Source organism: Solanum stenotomum, chromosome 2 (genome assembly GCF_019186545.1).
Source record: "Solanum stenotomum isolate F172 chromosome 2, ASM1918654v1, whole genome shotgun sequence".
NCBI classification, from domain to species: Eukaryota; Viridiplantae; Streptophyta; class Magnoliopsida; order Solanales; family Solanaceae; genus Solanum; species Solanum stenotomum.
The window spans coordinates 1,005,064-1,023,043 of record NC_064283.1 but is presented as its reverse complement, the minus strand read 5'-3'; the positions used below and the strand labels follow the sequence as shown (position 1 = coordinate 1,023,043).

Below are 17,980 nucleotides of genomic sequence, written 5' to 3'. Positions count from 1 at the left end.
AATAATGGTGCATAAGATCATGGTTATGTTATACTACTTTGTTTATTTTGTGTTGATGTTTACTATAAGGTCATGTAAAGGGAAAGTGCAATTACCAAAACACTTTGTTGTAAAAGCAATATTTGCATTTGGAGATTCAATTGTTGATCAAGGAAATAATAACTATATATCAACTATGGCAGAGTGTAATTTTCTACCTTATGGTAAAGACTTTAACGGTGGAATTCCAACCGGAAGATTCACCAACGGCAAGACGCCACCGGACTTGCTAGGTAAAAACACACATATATATTCTCTCGGAAAAAGAGTCATATTTGTTCTTCTACTTTTCGAAAATTGTCCATATCTTGATGAAAAATAACAATAAATTTGACATATTTGTCCGTTTCCAGTTGAAGAATTGGGGATAAAAGAGCTTCTGCCAGCTTATTTAGATTCAAATTTAAAAAGTGAAGATTTTAAAACTGGAGTAAGCTTTGCATCTGGAGGTTGTGGATTTGATCCTCTAACATCTATCATCGCGGTAACTTTGAAACTTATGATTTTAAATACAAAGTACAATATATATTTGTATGGCTACATAAAAAATTGTCATTAATACTATATAAAATCTGAAGTTTGATTTTAAATTATTTCAAAAGTTTAGAAAATGGTCATTTGTAACATATTTAAAATATAGCCATCTTAACAACACTAACCATTCTATTGTCTCACACACACAAAAAAAAAGAGACCTCTAATCTTTTCTCTTGTTTTTTTTTTTTTCCGGTTTATGTTAATTAGTCAGCTTTATCTTTATCAACACAATTAAATCAGTTCAAAGAATATATTGGGAAGCTAGAAGGGCTAGTTGGAGAAGAAGAAGCCAACTATATTTTAAAAAATAGCCTATTTTTGGTGGTTGCTGGAAGTGATGATCTTGCAAATACATATTTCACTCTTGGAGGTCGATTGAAGCATGATATTAACTCATATACTGATCTTATGGTGGTCAAAGCTACTGAATTTCTCCAAGTTAGTATATACCTTTATGCCTATTATATTTTTATTTAATCAGATATTAAATGATTAAACCGATAATATATACAACTTTGTATTGCTATACAATGTTGGGATATCAATTTTGTATTGATTCAATTTTTTTTTTAAAAGGAATTATATAACTTGGGGGCAAGAAAAATTGGGATATTTGGAATTCCTCCAATAGGATGTTTGCCATCACAAAGAACATTAGCTGGTGGGCTACATAGAGTGTGTTCTGAAGAATACAATGAAGCAGCCCAAATGGCCAACACAAAATTCTCTACTGAAATTGATTCATTATCCAAGAAGTTGGTCCAGTCCAAGCTTGTGTTCATTGATATCTATAATACTTTTCTTGATCTTATTGTCAACCCTAAAAAACATGGTACTATATACTTATCCTTCTATTATTTTATGACTTCTATTAGGGACACCAAACATGTAGGTTGATTCAAATTTAGACAGATCAAGATGAACTGAGTTAAGAACTGGATAGGTTATTGAGTTATCTAATGGTTGGCTAAATTTAGACGGAGTTTTATTTAACCAAAGTTGCTTAGACTGAAATGAGTTGATTTAAATTAAATGGGTTAAACAATCGATCAAAACCCTATTATCCTTACAATTATTAATAAATTTTAATTCTTTATTTGTTTTCTTATAATTTGCTTAACCTAATAAACCATTTTTCTTCTTTCGTTGTTATAGCCATATATAACATATCAAATGAAAAAAGTACTTTGACATTATTTCTAGTTGTCAATTTGTGCGACTCATTTTTCCTTGTTGTAATAATTAATATGTCCTATTTTTAATATTATTAATTCCACCTCTAATGAAGACTAAGGATTTAAGGTGAGCTGATGACACAAAATTTCTTCACACGTTCGATATACTGTATGGTTTGTGCTTTTCCATTTTTGTCTCTATATTCTTGTTTGAGATCATCTATTTTGTTATTGTGGATTTGTTGTAGGATTTGAAGAAGTAGAGAAAGGGTGTTGTGGCACTGGAACAATAGAGGCGATAATATTATGCAATGAATTTAGTGGAATATGTGAAGATGATACAAAATATTTGTTTTGGGATAGTTATCATCCAACTGAAAAAGGTTATAAAATTCTTGTTGATGAGATCTTAAAAAAATATATCAACTATTTCTAGTAGATTATGAGGTCGATCAAGATTATGTATCATCAAAATTTTCTACTTTGGATCTAGGCTCCAAAAAATGTGTTCAATTAATTATGTGTATCCATAGTGTTTCATGTTGAAATCTAATAAAAAAAGAGCAACTTTCACATATAGCAAACACAAAATTCATATTTGTATGCTATAGCAAAATTTGCATAATTGCGCACCATAACAAACACAAATATGTATATTTCGCTATACATATACAAAAGAAATAAGTTGTATAATCTGCTTTGGTATACATATACAAAAAGATCAATTGTATAAAGTGAGAGAGGCGAGTGAGCAAGCGAGATCTGGGAGACTGGCGAGCGAGATCTGGGAGAGGGGAACGAAAATATATGTATATATACATTTTCACGCATTTTATACATTTGCATTTTTGTATAAAGTGAGAGAGGCAAGTGAGAGAGTGAGATCTGGGAGAGGGGAGAGAGGGGAACGAAAATATATGTATATATACAGTTTTCTCTCGCTTTATACAAACACAAACGCATTTTATACAATTTGTGTTTTTTGTATAAAGTGAGAGAGGCGAGTGAGAGAGCGAGATCTGGGAGAGGGGAACAAAAATATATGTATATATACAATTTTCTCTCGCTTTATACAAACACAAACACACTTTATACACTTGCATTTGTATAAAAAATGAGAAAGGCGAGGGATAGAACGAGAGTGGCGAGCGAGATTCACCAGGAGAGAGCTGAAATAACAACAGTTTGTTATGAGGTACAATTAAATCAAACTATATTTATAGCATTTAATTTGAACTAATAGTTTACTATTATATACAATTTTCCCATAAAAAAATGGATAATGCTTTAAAAAGTCTATAGTATCATTTTTATTTTAAAATAAAAAGATCTTTTTTTTCATTTTTTAATTAAAAGGTATTAAAGTTAAAAGGGTAAAAATGTTCAAAAAGGTAAAATAACATAATATGAAATATGTTATTTTACCATTCTGACCAAATTTACTGGCCAAAAGGATTTTTCCTAAAAAAATATTGTTCAATCAATGATGAATAGTTGGTATTTTATGGTACCTATTGCTAATTTTAATTTTTTTCTCTACGACATAAGAATAAAGTATTTATATAAATATATATATATATTTTATTTTTTCTAGAGCTTACTTATAAAATTATACTGAATATATTGTTATCGTATATTATATTGTTATTGTATATGCAACAACGCTTATATGGGATTTAATTGTGTGGGTTTGTTTAATTAAAGTCGTGTTGAAGAATATTATAGTAGTTAGCTAGTTAAATTACTTTTCTATATATAAAAAAGTAAACGTAGGAGTATTTGGTGGATAATTAATTAAGTAATCCAAATTCTTCTATCACACTTTTCTCGTTGATTAGCACGTTTTCCCTTCACGACTCTCTCTTGTTAACACAAGAATATTAGTTAACATGAACCATAATCCAAATAGAGTTTAAGTTCTATGCATTAATAAAGTTTAATATATTTACATAATTAGATATTTTAAAAATAATTGTGTGTAATTCTATTTAATAATATTAAAATGTAATCGAGAATAAACTATTAACATGAAGTATAATAGTAGATAAAACGAAAAAGAGTGATCATTTGTTACGAGACTCAGACCCACTACAAAAATTGACACGGGGAAAGCCAATACACATTTTAAATTTACTTCTATCTTTGTAAGATAGAGATATTATTTCCGAAAGAAAAGTATTCGAACACTAGATTATAAAAAATTTAACAGCAAAATAACAAGATACAAAATAAATACAACAACAGATATATACTAATTTTACACTATCAGTATCAGTGCATACAAATTAAAATCTTACGAAACGTCTTCCCCCATAATATGACGAAAGTTCTCAACGTCTTAACTTCCATCCTAACCCAAACGTAACAATTTATATATGACGTACGAATTCTTTTGTGTAGCCTATCTCTCTCTATATATAAATATTTATTTATTTTTTCAAAAACCTCAAATTTCTTTGATAAATTTTCTAAATTTTTTTAGTGCATAGAATAGTAATAATGGCTTTATTGTGTGCTGTTTTTATAATGTTATTTATTTCATGTGAAGCAAAGTTGCAATTACGTAAGGACATAAATATAACGGCTCTTTTTGCTTTTGGAGATTCAATTGTGGATCAAGGAAATAATAACAATTTAATTACTCATGCAAAGTGTAATTTTTTACCTTATGGAAAAGATTTCATGGGTGGTAATAAACCAACTGGAAGATTTAGCAATGCCAGGACACCAGCAGACATGTTAGGTATATCATTTATACACGCTATAAAACGTGATATTACTTATATAGAATTTAATATCAGCATAACTCGCTTAATTTTGAATGAATTTGATTAGTTGAGGAGTTTTACCATATGACCATTAATATTTGTTCTATTTCAGTTGAAGATTTTGGGATTAAGAAGCTAATGCCAGCTTATCTAGATTCAAATTTAAAAGTTGAAGATTTAAAAACTGGAGTAAGTTTTGCTTCAGGAGCTTCTGGATTTGACCTTTTAACTCCTATTGTCGCGGTAACTTCTTATTCTATCTAATTATTTACATGTAAAGTTGGTTTTTAATTCACTACTAAAAAACAGGAATTAGCGACAAATAAATTTAACAGCTGAACAATTAAACTTGTTCGCAACTAATTCCACTTTTTTTTAAGTGAATAATGATTACCTATATATTTTCTTATATATTATTTTTTATTTATGTAAATTAGTCAGCTTTACCCCTATCAGTACAATTAGCACTTTTTCAACAATATATTTGGAAGATGAATGGATTTATTGGTGAAGAAGCAACAAAGAATATTGTTAAAAAGAGTCTTTATATAGTAGTTGCTGGAAGTGATGACCTATGTAATACATATTTCATGCTCAAATTTCCAAGGAAGATACAATACAATGTTGACTCTTATACAAATGTTATGGTAGATGGAGCTTCCAATTTTATCAATGTAAGTATATATACCTATATTTCCCTTTTTTCACGTTTTCATTATATATTGAGTTTAAGTTCTGTATATTGACATTATATAATATTGTATGTCTAATAAGTTATGAGGTCGGATATATATACCTTACCTCAAGTGTCACCACCTGTTATTATTGTATATTGTTTATTTATTCAAATATGATTACAACTTATGAAAAGTCCTATGTATATATGTACAACTGACAATAATAATAATAATCAAGTTCGTATGTACAACAGACAATAATAAAAAGCAAGTTATGGTAAAGCATAAACTTATATAACAAGTCGATTTTATGATTATAAGTTTATTTATATATCATATATATTATGATTGTTACTTTTTTTTTTTTTAAAGGATTTGTACAATATGGGAGCAAGAAGAATTTGGATATTTGGGCTTCCACCAATAGGGTGTTTGCCATCACAGATACTGCGAGGTGGAGGTCCACCTAAAATTTGTGTCGATGAATACAATCAAGCTGCCCAAATAGCAAATACCAAATTATCAAATAAAATTTATTCATTAAACAAAAAATTGCCTCAAATCGAGCTTCTTTACATCAATATCTACGATCCTTTACTAGATATCATCGTCAACCACAACAAATATGGTACAATATTAAACACCAATCTTCTCCAACTTCATATTTGTAGATGAACTTTAGGTCAGTCATATTTTGATGAACTAATTTTTCTGTCACTCGTAAATTTTAGGTTTAGAAGATGCATTGAGTGCGTGCTGCCAAGGAGGGAATGTGTACTTATTATGTGACAATATCACAAAAATATGTGAAAATGACGCAAATTATTTATTTTGGGACAGTTATCATCTCACTGAGAGAGGTTATAGGGTTCTCCTTGATCAAATCTCCAACTAATAATCTTATCGTAAACATGAATTATATATCAAGATTTGATTATCCAGTTAATAAACATTCGATTAATTTAAGGCTGAAAATTATTGTGTTACATTTCAATATTCTACTGGAATTTGATTGTTGTTGTAGTATAACCTAATATGATATATCAGTGTAATTTAATCCGCTATAACTAGTTACTTACTATTTATCTAGATTACAATCAATATTATTAGCCAAATTATTTTCTAATTGACTTAATTATATAATATACAAAAATTACATCATTATCAATCCATATAACTCACGGACTTGCTATTTTTTTGTAGGAAAAATAGGAGCCTCCAAAATTTCGAACTACTTAAAATTTAGCATATCACGGGAATACTATTTATTTTAAATTATAACTTAATATTCGTATTAGATAATTTTACTATTTATTTTAAGTTATCAATTAATATTAATATTAAATAAAGTTATCTTTGTTATTACTTTTAAATAACTTGACTTTGTATAAATATTTCTTATATCAAATTATATAAAACATAAACTTACACATTTAAAGTGTGTGTGGTTGTTATATAGTTTTAAAGCTGGTATTATTTTTCCCTTAATCCATCTAAAATAATTACGTATCTTACTATTAATTAAGAGTTTTCTACCATATATTGAAAATGATATATTTCAATACATGTATTTTTGATACAAGATACACTAAAATAGGGAGGGAGGCCAGCGAGATATTCATGTATCTCAGATATATGCGAATCACACCCTAGTGTTATCCGCATGTATGTGGAATACTAGATACATAGGAGAGTGGCGAGCGAGATGGGAGGGAGGCAAGCGAGATTTGTTATGTATTTGAAATACATGTGAATCCACTCGAATACAATGTATGTAGAACAAATTAATTACACCTAATTTTGATCACATGTATCCCCGGATACATGTATTTGGACGCACTAATATGTCTTGATTTTCTACTAAATAGAGGCCACTCTTAAGTTGCATTTAGTGATGAAGAATGAAGTTGCACATGCTGTATCTTTAGTGCTTTTGCAGTTGTTTGTTGAGGGTAGGTATACTCACTTAATGCTTCTTATCTTTCAACCCATGTGCAAATTACTCTTGTCCGTGATACATGTTTTATAATTCATATTCTAGAAGGAAACTCTCATTTCATATTCCATCGTTATCGTTTTAATTTATGTGACATATAGTTTGACTTTTAAAAAAAGAAACTTTTGAAACCTATGATCTTAAATATTGTCATGTACGTATCTATGGAAGCTTCGTATTAAAGATGAAATAAGAAGTTCAGAGTTAGATGTTTTCCAAAAAGAAATGGAGTTAGGATTTTAAATTTATGAATTTTGAGATTTGATGTCTTTTTCTTAATGGATTCATGATAGGTTATTTATACATATTAAATGAATATTTTAACAGAAAAACAAGGTCTTGTCAAACAAGTATCTAGTGACAGAGTCAAGTTTTGTATGAAGGGGTTTTAGAATATGAAAAAGTAAATATATAAAGAAGTCAAAGGAGATTAAACATCTATTATATATACATAGAAAATAATTTAACTATGTATAAACATAGGTATTTTCTGCCGAAACGCTCAGCCTTAACTGACTCCGCCTTATTTCCAACTACAGAAAAGTGTCATTTTTTTTTAAACAGACAAATAAAGAAATAGTGTCACATAAACCGAAACGGATGTAGTAGTAAATTGATCTTGAAAGCAGCTCTTGCTGTCCTCCAGCAATCACAGTTGGCTAACTTGTCTAGAAGATACATTTTTATATAATGGGCATGTTGGTGGATGCTGACCTTTCTAATAAAGGAAGCATTTAAGTCTAAAGATTTCATAAAAATGTAATCTTTTTTTGTACACTAGTATAATTTAATAAAGCATTTACTCAGCATGATTGAGTTCTTGAAGTTAAATAGCATTAGTTCTTGTGTATTTTTTTCCACCAAAGCTACAAGTTTACAACTTTATCAATGAAGTTCTACTTTTACAAGATTTGTTCTTTTTTTGTGTTGTCCATAAGTGTTTGTTATGCAATAACTATACCTCCTAATAAGTCTATTCCAGCAGTGTTTGTTTTTGGAGACTCTATTGTTGATACTGGTAACAATAATGGCCTTAAAACTATAGCTAAGGTGAATTATCCTCCTTATGGTAAAGATTTCATGGGAGGAATACCAACTGGAAGGTTTTCTAATGGCAAAGTCCCCTCAGACTTCCTTGGTAAGAAATATTTGATATATTGTACAGCTATGTTGCTCGGACTCTTAAAAAATGTCGAGGGATGCGTGTTTGATCCTTCAAAAGTAGTACATTTTTGGAGGATGCTACACTGGTGTGGCAACATTTCTAGAGCAGCATAGCTGTAAAGCCCTACATTTCTATAGTATGAACAGAAAGGACTATAATGTATATCTACGTTGCTTGGACTCTTGAAACATGTCGACTGTTGCGTGTTGGATCCTCCAAAAGTAGTGTATATTTTGAGGATACAACACCGGTGCAACTACATTTATGGAGAGCCAGAGCAGCATAGTTGTATTGCCCTATCTATCTATCTATAGTTTGAATAGAGAGGACTATATTGTACATCTAGGTTGCTTGGACTCTTAAACATGTCGACTGGTGCGTGTTGGATCCTCTATAAGTAGAGTATTTTTTGGAGGATCCGACACTAGTGCAATTACATTTCTATAGAGTCTGAGCAACATAGTTGTAAAGTCCTATCTATCTATAGTTTGAATAGAGAGGACTATATTGTACATCTATGTTGCTCGAACTTTTAAAACATGTCGACTGGTGGATCCTCCAAAAGTAGTGCACTTTTTAGAGGATCCGACACGAGATTGTAGAATCAATTATGTTGCTTGGACTCTTGAAACATGTCGACAGGTACATGTTGGATTGTCCAAAAATAGTGTGTTTTTGGAGGATCCGACACGAGTGGAACAACATTTCAGGAGAGTCCGAGCAACATAGTTGCAAAGTCTATCTATCTATAGTTTGAATAGAGAAGAGTTTTCTTAGTCTCTCTGTCTTTATTTCAGTGGAAGAATTGGGAATAAAAGATCTTTTACCAGCATATCTTGATCCAACTTTACAAGCAGAAGACCTCATCACAGGAGTTAATTTTGCTTCAGGAGGTGCAGGATATGATCCTCTAACATCCGAAATCGCGGTACATAATTTTTGTTTTATTCATTGATCAGTGTGTTCTTTTACCAGCACTTTTCTTTTAGTTCTGAAACTTAATGTGTATATGCAGAAAGTCATCTCATTAGATGGCCAAGTGATATTATTCAAAGAGTACATTGTAAAGCTCACAGAGTTGGTTGGAGAAGATCGAAAGAATGAAATCTTGGCAAATAGCTTATTCATGTTGGTCACAGGAGCCAATGACATTACCAACACTTATTTCGGTATGCCTCTTCGAAAATCTTACTATGATGTTCCATCATACGCTGATCTATTGGTCAACTTTGCTTGCAGTTTTGTACAGGTAATATAACATTTCAACTCAATCTGAATTTATGCCAATGTTCAAGACTAAATAATGATATGATGTTCATAATTCTGAAGGATTTATATGGTCTAGGGGCACGTCGTATTGGTCTATTTGGCATACCACCAATCGGATGTTTGCCTTCGCAGAGAACACTGAAAGGAGGAGAAGCAAGACAATGTGTTGATAACTTGAACCAAGCAGCACAATTGTTCAACAGCAAGTTGGAAGCTTACTCAAGTTCTCAGGGAAACAAGTTACCTAATTCAAGATTGGTGTATATAGATACATATAATGTTCTGCTTGATGTCATTGACAACCCTCAACGATATGGTAACTGTTTTTTTTTTCTTTGAATAGTTAAATGTACAAGATTTCTCATATATTTATATGATTGTGTAGGATTCAAAATTTCAGAGAAGGGATGCTGCGGGACTGGGAAAATAGAAGTTGCAGAGTTATGCACATATACATGTTCCAGTGATTCTGATTATATTTTTTGGGATAGTTTTCATCTTACAGAGAAAGCATACAGACTTTTAACTCATCAGATTCTTGTCCAACATTTAAGTAGCTTCTTCTGATATATTCGATACATGATGTGTCATTTTTTATGTTTATTTCCTTTTTTATTGATTAAGCAAGTACATGATGTGGTAATAACATAGTTGTAATCACGTTCTATCAGACATTGTATAAGTCAGTGATTACAATGACAGGACTTCAGATTTTGAACTTACCATTTGTCAAGTTTTTTGATCCAAACAAGTCTTCCTTAAGTTTAGATGAAGCTGTAACAGACACTCATAGCTCAACTTGTTGCCCCTGAAGACCTATGCTCAATCTCATATGGTGTTGTACGTAAGGGATCAAGAATTTGTTGTGACTGGATCATTCAAATTGTTGTATGTTTATCTGTAGAAACAAAGCTCGATATGAGCCAGTATATAGAAAAGGCAGCTAGATATACTAAGCTCTCACTATGCATGGGGTCTGGAAAGGGCAGTACCACATTTCAGCTTGACATGAGTCAGTATTGTTGGATTATGAAGGGTGTGATTAGGGCGTCATGCGGAACCTTATAATTTGCAAATCATATAGTTGNTGAATTACATTTCTTATAGCTGAACTGATTGCTGAAGGGATCCAGGAAGGATTTTTCGCCTTGACAATCGCAGCAAAACCAAAAAGGCAGGGCAGGACATGGTAGGTCCCTGATAGTATATATGTTGAGGAATGGTTTGTTCCTGGCCAAAGACGGCCTCCTTTGTGTCGTTTCTAGGCCAAGCCACGAGAATGGTTACCTCTGGTGCTAGAATATCTGGCAGCAAGGACAATTCAAAATCCAATCAGACTACTTTTTGTTGTGTTTTATGCGTTAGACCATAACCAAAGAAGAATCTTTTGAACAAATGTGCATATTATGCAACAGATATAATAGTTCATTTCCTTGAGAAGACATAATTTTCTTCTGATTTGGCTAAGTTGCCGGCCACTACTCTAGAAAATTGACATGGGGTAGGTACAATCATTTAATGCAATGTTTGTTATCTGTTGTATTCGAATAACGGTCATGTGATGAGCCTTTCTACAATCAGCTTGTGACTCAAGTAAAAGTGGATGTTGTCCTATCAAATAAAGCTAACATTAAATCAACAAGAAATGCAAGCATTACTAACCATGATAGCCCTCAAGTTCCCTCTAGAAATTGACTTCTTGATTATTAAAGTTAAATACTAGTGTTAGTGTGTTTTTTCCTCCATGCTCCGAGAAATGTTTTCAGCTCTATCGATAAAGTTTTTCTCGTTTGAAAGACATACTTTTCTAGTGTTGTCAAGCATTTGTTATGCACTTCTACTGTGCAATGCCCAGGCTGACATGAGAGTACCGCGTAATAAGTCTATTCCAGCAGTGATAGTTTTTGGAAACTCCATTGTTGATACCGGTAACAATAATGGCCTCACAACCATAGGGAAGGTTAACTATCCTCCTTATGGGAAGGATTTCATGGGAGTAAAACCAACTGGAAGATTCTCTAATGGAAAAGTTCCTCCAGACTTGATTGGTAAGAAGACTGACATATAAATCATAATTTTAATTGTCTCATCTATAATTCACTATAGAGAATAGTTCATGTTTATCTTATTTCAGTGGAAGAATTGGGAATAAAAGAGCTTTTACCGGCGTATCTTGATCCAACTTTACAAGCAGAAGACCTCATCACAGGAGTTAATTTGGCTTCAGGAGGTGCAGGATATGATCCTCTAACATCTGAAATCGCGGTATATTTCTTTCCTTTATTCATTTATTTTATGTGTTATAAGTTTTTACCTTTCTTATATTTCTGAGAACTTTCATATGTAAATGCAGAATGTTATATCATTGTCCGGTCAGTTGGAAATGTTCAAAGAGTACATAGTAAAGCTCAGAGAGATAGTTGGAGAAGATAGAAAGAATGAAATCTTGGCAAATAGCTTATACATATTGGTCATATGTAGTAATGACATTACAAACACATACTTCAGTACGCCTCTTCGAAAATCCTACTATGATATTTCATCATATGCTGATTTTTTGCTCAACTATGGTTCTAGTTTTTTAAAGGTAATATAACATTTCAACTCAATCTGAACTTATGGAAATGTACACTACTAAATAATGAAATGTTGTTCATGATTCTGAAGTATTTATACAAGCTAGGGGCACGCCGGATTGGAGTTTTTGGCATACCACCAATCGGATGTTTGCCATCGCAAAGAACACTGAAAGGAGGAGAAGAAAGACAATGTGTTGATTATTTGAACCAAGCAGCACTATTGTTCAACAGCAAGTTGGCAGCTGACTTAAGTTCTCTGGGAAACAAGTTACCTAATTCAAGATTAGTATATGTTGATATATACAATCTTCCACTTGATGTCATCAACAACCCTCAAAAATATGGTACAGATATGTCTGTCTTCCTCCTGAATATCAACAAGATCTCCGTTTCTTATCTTTATATTGTGCAGGATTCAAGATTGCAGACAAAGGATGCTGCGGGACAGGGCAAATAGAAGTTGCAGAGTTATGCAGATTCGCATGTTCCAGTGATTCTGATTATGTCTTTTGGGCTAGTTTTCATCTGACAGAAAAAGCATACAGGCTTTTAGTTCATAAAATTCTTGTCCAACATTTAAGTAGCTTCTTCTGATAAATTTACACTCCAACATGGCGTGTTTAAGACCACAAGATTAAAGCACATTTTGGTACATCCAATGTATCTTTGTTTTAAAACCACAAGATTCATAAGTGTTTACTTTTTAAACTATGTGTCAAGTTAAAATCAGACTAACAAATTGAAACGGAGGTAGTATTATATTCTCACTCTGTGAACAAGTCTGTCATCTGATCTTTATTTCTCTTTTTTTTTTCAAGTAAGCATGTATATGATGTAGTAGTAACATAGGTGAGTTCATGGACTATTACAGTACATACAAACTTGCTAGACTAGTTTGATCGGCGATTTGCTGTTTGGGAGTGTTATCAGACACCTTGTGAATTAGTAGATACAACGAATGGACTTCGGACTTTGTATTTACCATTTGTCCATGTAATTGATCCAAACAAGTCTTCCTTTGGTTTAGATGAAGCTTTGAAAGACACTTCATAGCTCAACTTCTTGCTATTATTTGTAAATACCAATTTATTCGGGGTCACTTGGACTTCCAAACCAACTGGTGCTTTTATACTTGCTGTGTATGTTGCATCTTCTTGTTCTACGTTAGTTACAGTTCTTGTTACTTTCTTGATTTCATTTTCTTTGATATTTGAAACAGCAATGGAAGGGTAGTTCATTTGTGAGACGGATTCAGAACTTGAGTTGGTGGGACATGAAAAATCATTAGGAACAGTATTTGAGATGAGTTTTATCTTTGATTTATCGTAGCCAACTGAGCATAGGTACTGCAAGTAGTCTGCAGTGTTAGTCTCGTAGACCAATCCTGGATTAAGTGCCAATGAAGGGCTTGATTCTCCAGCTCCTATGTCGTATGGTGTTGCAACGGATCCAGAGACTGTTGTGATTGGAGCCTTCAAATTGTTAGTCTGTAAAGCTGTAAAAACAAAGATTGACATGAGTCGGTATAAAAGGCAGTCCGATGCTCTAAGCTCCTGCTATTGCCGGAGTAAAGGCTTACCACATTGTATATTATATACAGTCTTACCTTACATTTCTGCAAGAGGTTGTTTTCACGACATTGATATGAGTCTATATACCTAAAATAAACTGTAGTAGGTGAGTTACGACTTCTTACCTGAGGTCATGATAGCTGATTTGATTGCTGAAGGACTCCAAGAAGGATTTTGCGCCTTGACTAATGCGGCAATACCAGAAACATGAGGGCAGGACATGGAAGTCCCTGATATTATGTTGTAAAGTGGTGGCGCCTGGCCAGCGACAGCCTCGTTTGTGTCGTTTCCAGGCCAAGCCGCGAGAATTGCAACACCTGGTGCTGTAATATCTGGCTGCAAGGACAAATATCAAATTTGAGTCAGCCTATTTTTTGTTGTTTTTCTATCTTCATTAGAGCATAACCAAAGAAGATAAACAACATATTATAGAGTGTATGTAGACCTTACCCCTACCTCGTAGAGATGGAGAAGCTGCTTCCGATAGACTCGGTTTAAAGTAAGCATGACAATTAGTTTGCAAAAGGGGATACAGATATGGGAGCAATAACAACAACGGAATAATGCGAAGTGGAGATGCATTATACAATAGACAGAAGAAAGAACAGTAACTACCACAAAATAATGCAATAGTCGGAGAACAAAAAAACACCAGTGATAGCCGAAATCAAAGAACAAGAAACTACGAGAATAATTCTAATAGTACTAGCAAGAAAGAAGACAAAAATAGTATTTACTTTGAGGAGATTATGTGTGTTGTATGTAGGACCCCTTGATGAGAAGTAAGCCACAAGAGGAGCTGGTTTGTAGTTAGCTATGGTAACAGTTGGCAGAACTGATGCAACTGGTTTCCTTCACAAGTTTTGAAGAATATTATAAGCAAAAAATCATCAGTTAGCAACAAATGAAATTCAGAATGGCCAACTAATTACTTTGTTGAGTTGATGTAAGAAAGGATCTCATTGCTATCCTTTCCAGTTACAACAGCTGCTGGAAAGGATTTGAATTTAGGTGCCACAGTTCTTGCATTATCATCTACTACTATAAATCCAATGCCACCTTTGCTCTTCACTTCTGTTAGTTTCTCAGTAAGTGAATAGTATCCGTCGCGATTATCACAAAGAACAATTTTCCCCTTAACTTTGGTTCCATCTAATGAATTCGGATTACAATACCTGAAACACTTTGGTTAGTTATAGGTATGTACTATAGTCAAACCTCTCTATAACAGTATCTTATATCAGGAATCTTTTGGTTGCTAAAGAGAAATGCCGTTATAGAAATAATATAATATAACATAGCATGGAAAATTGGTTCCAAAAGAAACATGGTTGTTATAGAGAGGTCTGACTGTATGAGTAGACATCAAATGTTGTGTCCTAATATTCTCTATTCTTTAAATTACCTTGCATTTTTCTCCGAAACATCAGTATTGCCGGATTTGGCTAAATCGCCACTAATCAACGGGTATACTGGAGATTTTGTCAAATTACCAAAACTTATACCTCCACCCTGCAACTCAAACAAGGATACCAAGTATTATAGTAGATAGTTTTGACATTTCCTCTGGCTAAACAGAACACAAGATTGATCTGGTTTAGAAAAAGTATCTCTTCTTACCTTAATCAACTTGTTTCCACCTAAGACAATATCTGTCTCGAAGTCACGGTCAATTGTAGTAGCTGCAACTGTGAGAATCCAAGGTGCGACATTGACAACAGTTGCCGGACCAGGGCCATCATTTCCAGCAGAACAGGAAACAAGAATTCCCTTTTCAACAGCATGGAATGCTCCAATAGCTATAGGATCACTCGAAAACTCAACTTCAAGACCAGATGATGAACCAAGTGATAGCGATAAAACATCAACCCCATCTGCAATTGCATCATCAAATGCTTTCATTATAGCTGATCCGTGACATCCATCAGTCATGCAGACACGATACATGGCTATTCTTGAACCCGGGGATCCACCCTTCGCGGTCCCAGAAGCCAAACCATAATAAGATGCTCCTGAAATCGGACTCCCAGCTGCTGTAGATGCAACATGAGTTCCATGTCCATTCTCATCCCTAGCTGAACCAGAAGGTCTTACACCATCCTCATCAGAGTCTTCATAGAACCTTGCACCAACTAACTTCCTAATAAAACATCAAAAAATCGCGAACACTATAAGTTTCTAGTCATATATCTATGAGGGTTAATTCCACGTATGGTCACTATAATGAGTAAAGTTTAATGATTTTACTGTTAAGGTAGGCAAAGTTCAGTTACTTTAACGTGACTGAAAATAGTTTAGTGACTTTACTGTTACACGTACTATCAACTATGTAACGTTCAGTTACTATATGATGTGGTGGAAAACATGTGTGATCATACGCGAAATCAAATATAAGAAGCTAGAAAGTTACTTGTTGCATTTGAAAGAGGTGGAATCATGACTTTCCATACAAGTTCCTTTCCACTTAGATGGAACTTCACTCATATCATTATCACTAAAACTCTCTGATTCAGGCCATATTCCTGAAAAAAGAATGGTCAAAATTAAATTTTATCATACAAAATACAAAATATATAACTTGCTTGCACTTCATTTTATAAATGTTGCACCTGTATCCAAGATTCCAATTATAGTATCAACGCCTTTTGGTGACGCGTTATCAGAACCAGATATTGGACCAGAACTGCTTTCTACTTCAGTTTGATATTGCAAAAAGTCCCACGAACGCGTTGTGTGGAGTTGCAATATTGGATCAGGGAATACTGATATAACTCCAGGTTTTTGAGCAATGGATTTAGCCTCAGCTTCTGATAAACGCGCTGCGAATCCTGAGAAACCATTGTTGTAACTGTGTACAACTGCATCCTTTTTTCTAACATACATTAGAGATACATGTTAAAACCTCATTCTTGAAAATGAACTATAATGAAAATTCCATTAGTCGAACATTTTCTCATAAGATTCTTAGTTTCCTCAAAAAGGGACATTCAGACTGCGGTCTAAAAGGTCCATAAGTTGCAATAGAAATAAAAATAGGATCATTTACCACTTAACTGTCTCAAAAAGTAACAACCAGCCAAAATATTTGTTACAAATTCAGAGCCATGTGTAATACTCCCTCTGTTTCAATTTTATCTGACGGTGTTTGATTGGACATATAGTACGATCAAGAAAGAAAGACTTCCACTACATACCTCATAAACGTGTCATGACATTTTTATGACCATAACAAGACAACAGAAGAAAATAGTGTCATATAAAATGAAACGAAGAGAGTATACTAATATAAACTAACCTTTTTATCAAAGAGCTCATAAGCTCTGCTTGCTGATTTTTCGTGCTATCATTCGACGAATCAGCAGCACCCATGTAAACAATATATACACCATTGTTTTTTTCTTGAGAAACTGCATTAGTTTCTCTAAGAAAAGAGAGTAATAATAAAAAGAAGCAAAAAAACAGAACAATGTCTTTCATTTTTGTTACCAAATTAAATCTTTTAACAAAAATGAATGTCCTTTTTAAAGTTAAAAATGTTGATCACAAAATGCTTATTATATAGTAATCATTATTTGGTGCATTCATGCGTGTGCGCACTTTATAATTGCCCGTCAATCACCTGCCACGGCCTATAAATTTTAACCACCTATAGTGCGTTTAATGCTTATCCAAACACGCCACTACGACAGTGGAGTGGTGGTAGGCGGTGGCGATCGTCGTCCACGTGGCTATTGGTGCTTGGATTAGAGTGTTATAGTAATATAATATGTTAGGTATAAAGAAGTATATGTAACAGAAGAACAGAACTAGCCTACATGCCTATTAGATTGGAAGGTTGTCCTAATCATTCAAATTTCAGAGTGTGTTTTTAAATTATTATTATTATTGTTACTTTTTTATTTGTTCGTATTTATGATTTGAAGTTTATGGATTATAAAATTTATTATATAAGTATTTACTGAGTTGTTCAACAAATATAACTTCGTACTGACGAGTAGTTGAAGCAAAAGTTATATCTGACATCCAAGGGTGTGGTTTAATGTTTAATAGTAAAGTGAATGTTATGAAAATCGCACAAGAGCTTGTGGCTCAAATCATTTAAAGATTTTTTTTATATAAAAAAAAAGTTTAACATATAAATATGTTTTTAACTTGACCTTTACTAGTATTTGTATTTTTCAATTTTTGATGTGCACGAATAGGT

At 32.9% G+C, this 17,980-nt stretch overlaps 4 protein-coding genes across 4 annotated transcripts; 3 read left to right on the top strand and 1 right to left on the bottom strand.

Annotated features, from left to right (window-relative positions):
• The first annotated feature begins 4 nt into the window (after positions 1-4).
• Positions 5-2,187, top strand: LOC125854595 (GDSL esterase/lipase EXL3-like). Its single transcript, XM_049534173.1, has 5 exons — positions 5-272; positions 393-523; positions 784-1,014; positions 1,153-1,408; positions 2,000-2,187. The coding sequence occupies exons 1-5, from the start codon at positions 5-7 to the stop codon at positions 2,185-2,187; spliced, it is 1,074 nt and encodes a 357-aa protein (XP_049390130.1).
• Positions 2,188-4,250: 2,063 nt separating this feature from the next.
• Positions 4,251-4,783, top strand: LOC125854594 (GDSL esterase/lipase EXL3-like). Its single transcript, XM_049534172.1, has 2 exons — positions 4,251-4,494; positions 4,632-4,783. Exons 1-2 carry the CDS (start codon positions 4,251-4,253, stop codon positions 4,781-4,783), a joined length of 396 nt encoding a protein of 131 aa, XP_049390129.1.
• Positions 4,784-7,990: 3,207 nt separating this feature from the next.
• Positions 7,991-12,900, top strand: LOC125854593 (uncharacterized). The gene is made up of 11 exons (XM_049534171.1): positions 7,991-8,330; positions 9,155-9,285; positions 9,373-9,606; positions 9,687-9,942; positions 10,012-10,192; positions 10,752-10,815; positions 11,356-11,674; positions 11,761-11,891; positions 11,980-12,213; positions 12,294-12,549; positions 12,618-12,900. The coding sequence occupies exons 1-11, from the start codon at positions 8,081-8,083 to the stop codon at positions 12,797-12,799; spliced, it is 2,238 nt and encodes a 745-aa protein (XP_049390128.1). The 5' UTR covers positions 7,991-8,080; the 3' UTR covers positions 12,800-12,900.
• Positions 12,901-12,946: 46 nt separating this feature from the next.
• Positions 12,947-17,266, bottom strand: LOC125854371 (CO(2)-response secreted protease-like). The gene is made up of 9 exons (XM_049533901.1): positions 17,072-17,266; positions 16,386-16,648; positions 16,187-16,298; positions 15,397-15,916; positions 15,182-15,288; positions 14,709-14,951; positions 14,514-14,628; positions 13,902-14,112; positions 12,947-13,700 (listed from the first exon to the last, which is right to left on the bottom strand). Exons 1-9 carry the CDS (start codon positions 17,251-17,253, stop codon positions 13,132-13,134), a joined length of 2,322 nt encoding a protein of 773 aa, XP_049389858.1. The 5' UTR covers positions 17,254-17,266; the 3' UTR covers positions 12,947-13,131.
• Positions 17,267-17,980: the final 714 nt, after the last annotated feature.

Coding starts and splice junctions, on each gene's coding strand:
- LOC125854595 (XM_049534173.1), top strand. CDS start 5: ATGGTGCATAAGATCATGGTTATGTTATACTACTTTGTTTATTTTGTG. Junction 1,015..1,152: donor AAGCTACTGAATTTCTCCAA/GTTAGTATATAC, acceptor TTTTTTTAAAAG/GAATTATATAACTTGGGGGC. Junction 1,409..1,999: donor TGTCAACCCTAAAAAACATG/GTACTATATACT, acceptor GATTTGTTGTAG/GATTTGAAGAAGTAGAGAAA.
- LOC125854593 (XM_049534171.1), top strand. CDS start 8,081: ATGAAGTTCTACTTTTACAAGATTTGTTCTTTTTTTGTGTTGTCCATA. Junction 9,286..9,372: donor CTCTAACATCCGAAATCGCG/GTACATAATTTT, acceptor GTGTATATGCAG/AAAGTCATCTCATTAGATGG. Junction 11,675..11,760: donor AGTTCCTCCAGACTTGATTG/GTAAGAAGACTG, acceptor ATCTTATTTCAG/TGGAAGAATTGGGAATAAAA.
- LOC125854371 (XM_049533901.1), bottom strand. CDS start 17,253: ATGAAAGACATTGTTCTGTTTTTTTGCTTCTTTTTATTATTACTCTCT. Junction 15,917..16,186: donor ACCTCTTTCAAATGCAACAA/GTAACTTTCTAG, acceptor ATGTTTTATTAG/GAAGTTAGTTGGTGCAAGGT. Junction 15,289..15,396: donor GTGGAAACAAGTTGATTAAG/GTAAGAAGAGAT, acceptor TTTGAGTTGCAG/GGTGGAGGTATAAGTTTTGG.
- LOC125854594 (XM_049534172.1), top strand. CDS start 4,251: ATGGCTTTATTGTGTGCTGTTTTTATAATGTTATTTATTTCATGTGAA. Junction 4,495..4,631: donor GACACCAGCAGACATGTTAG/GTATATCATTTA, acceptor GTTCTATTTCAG/TTGAAGATTTTGGGATTAAG.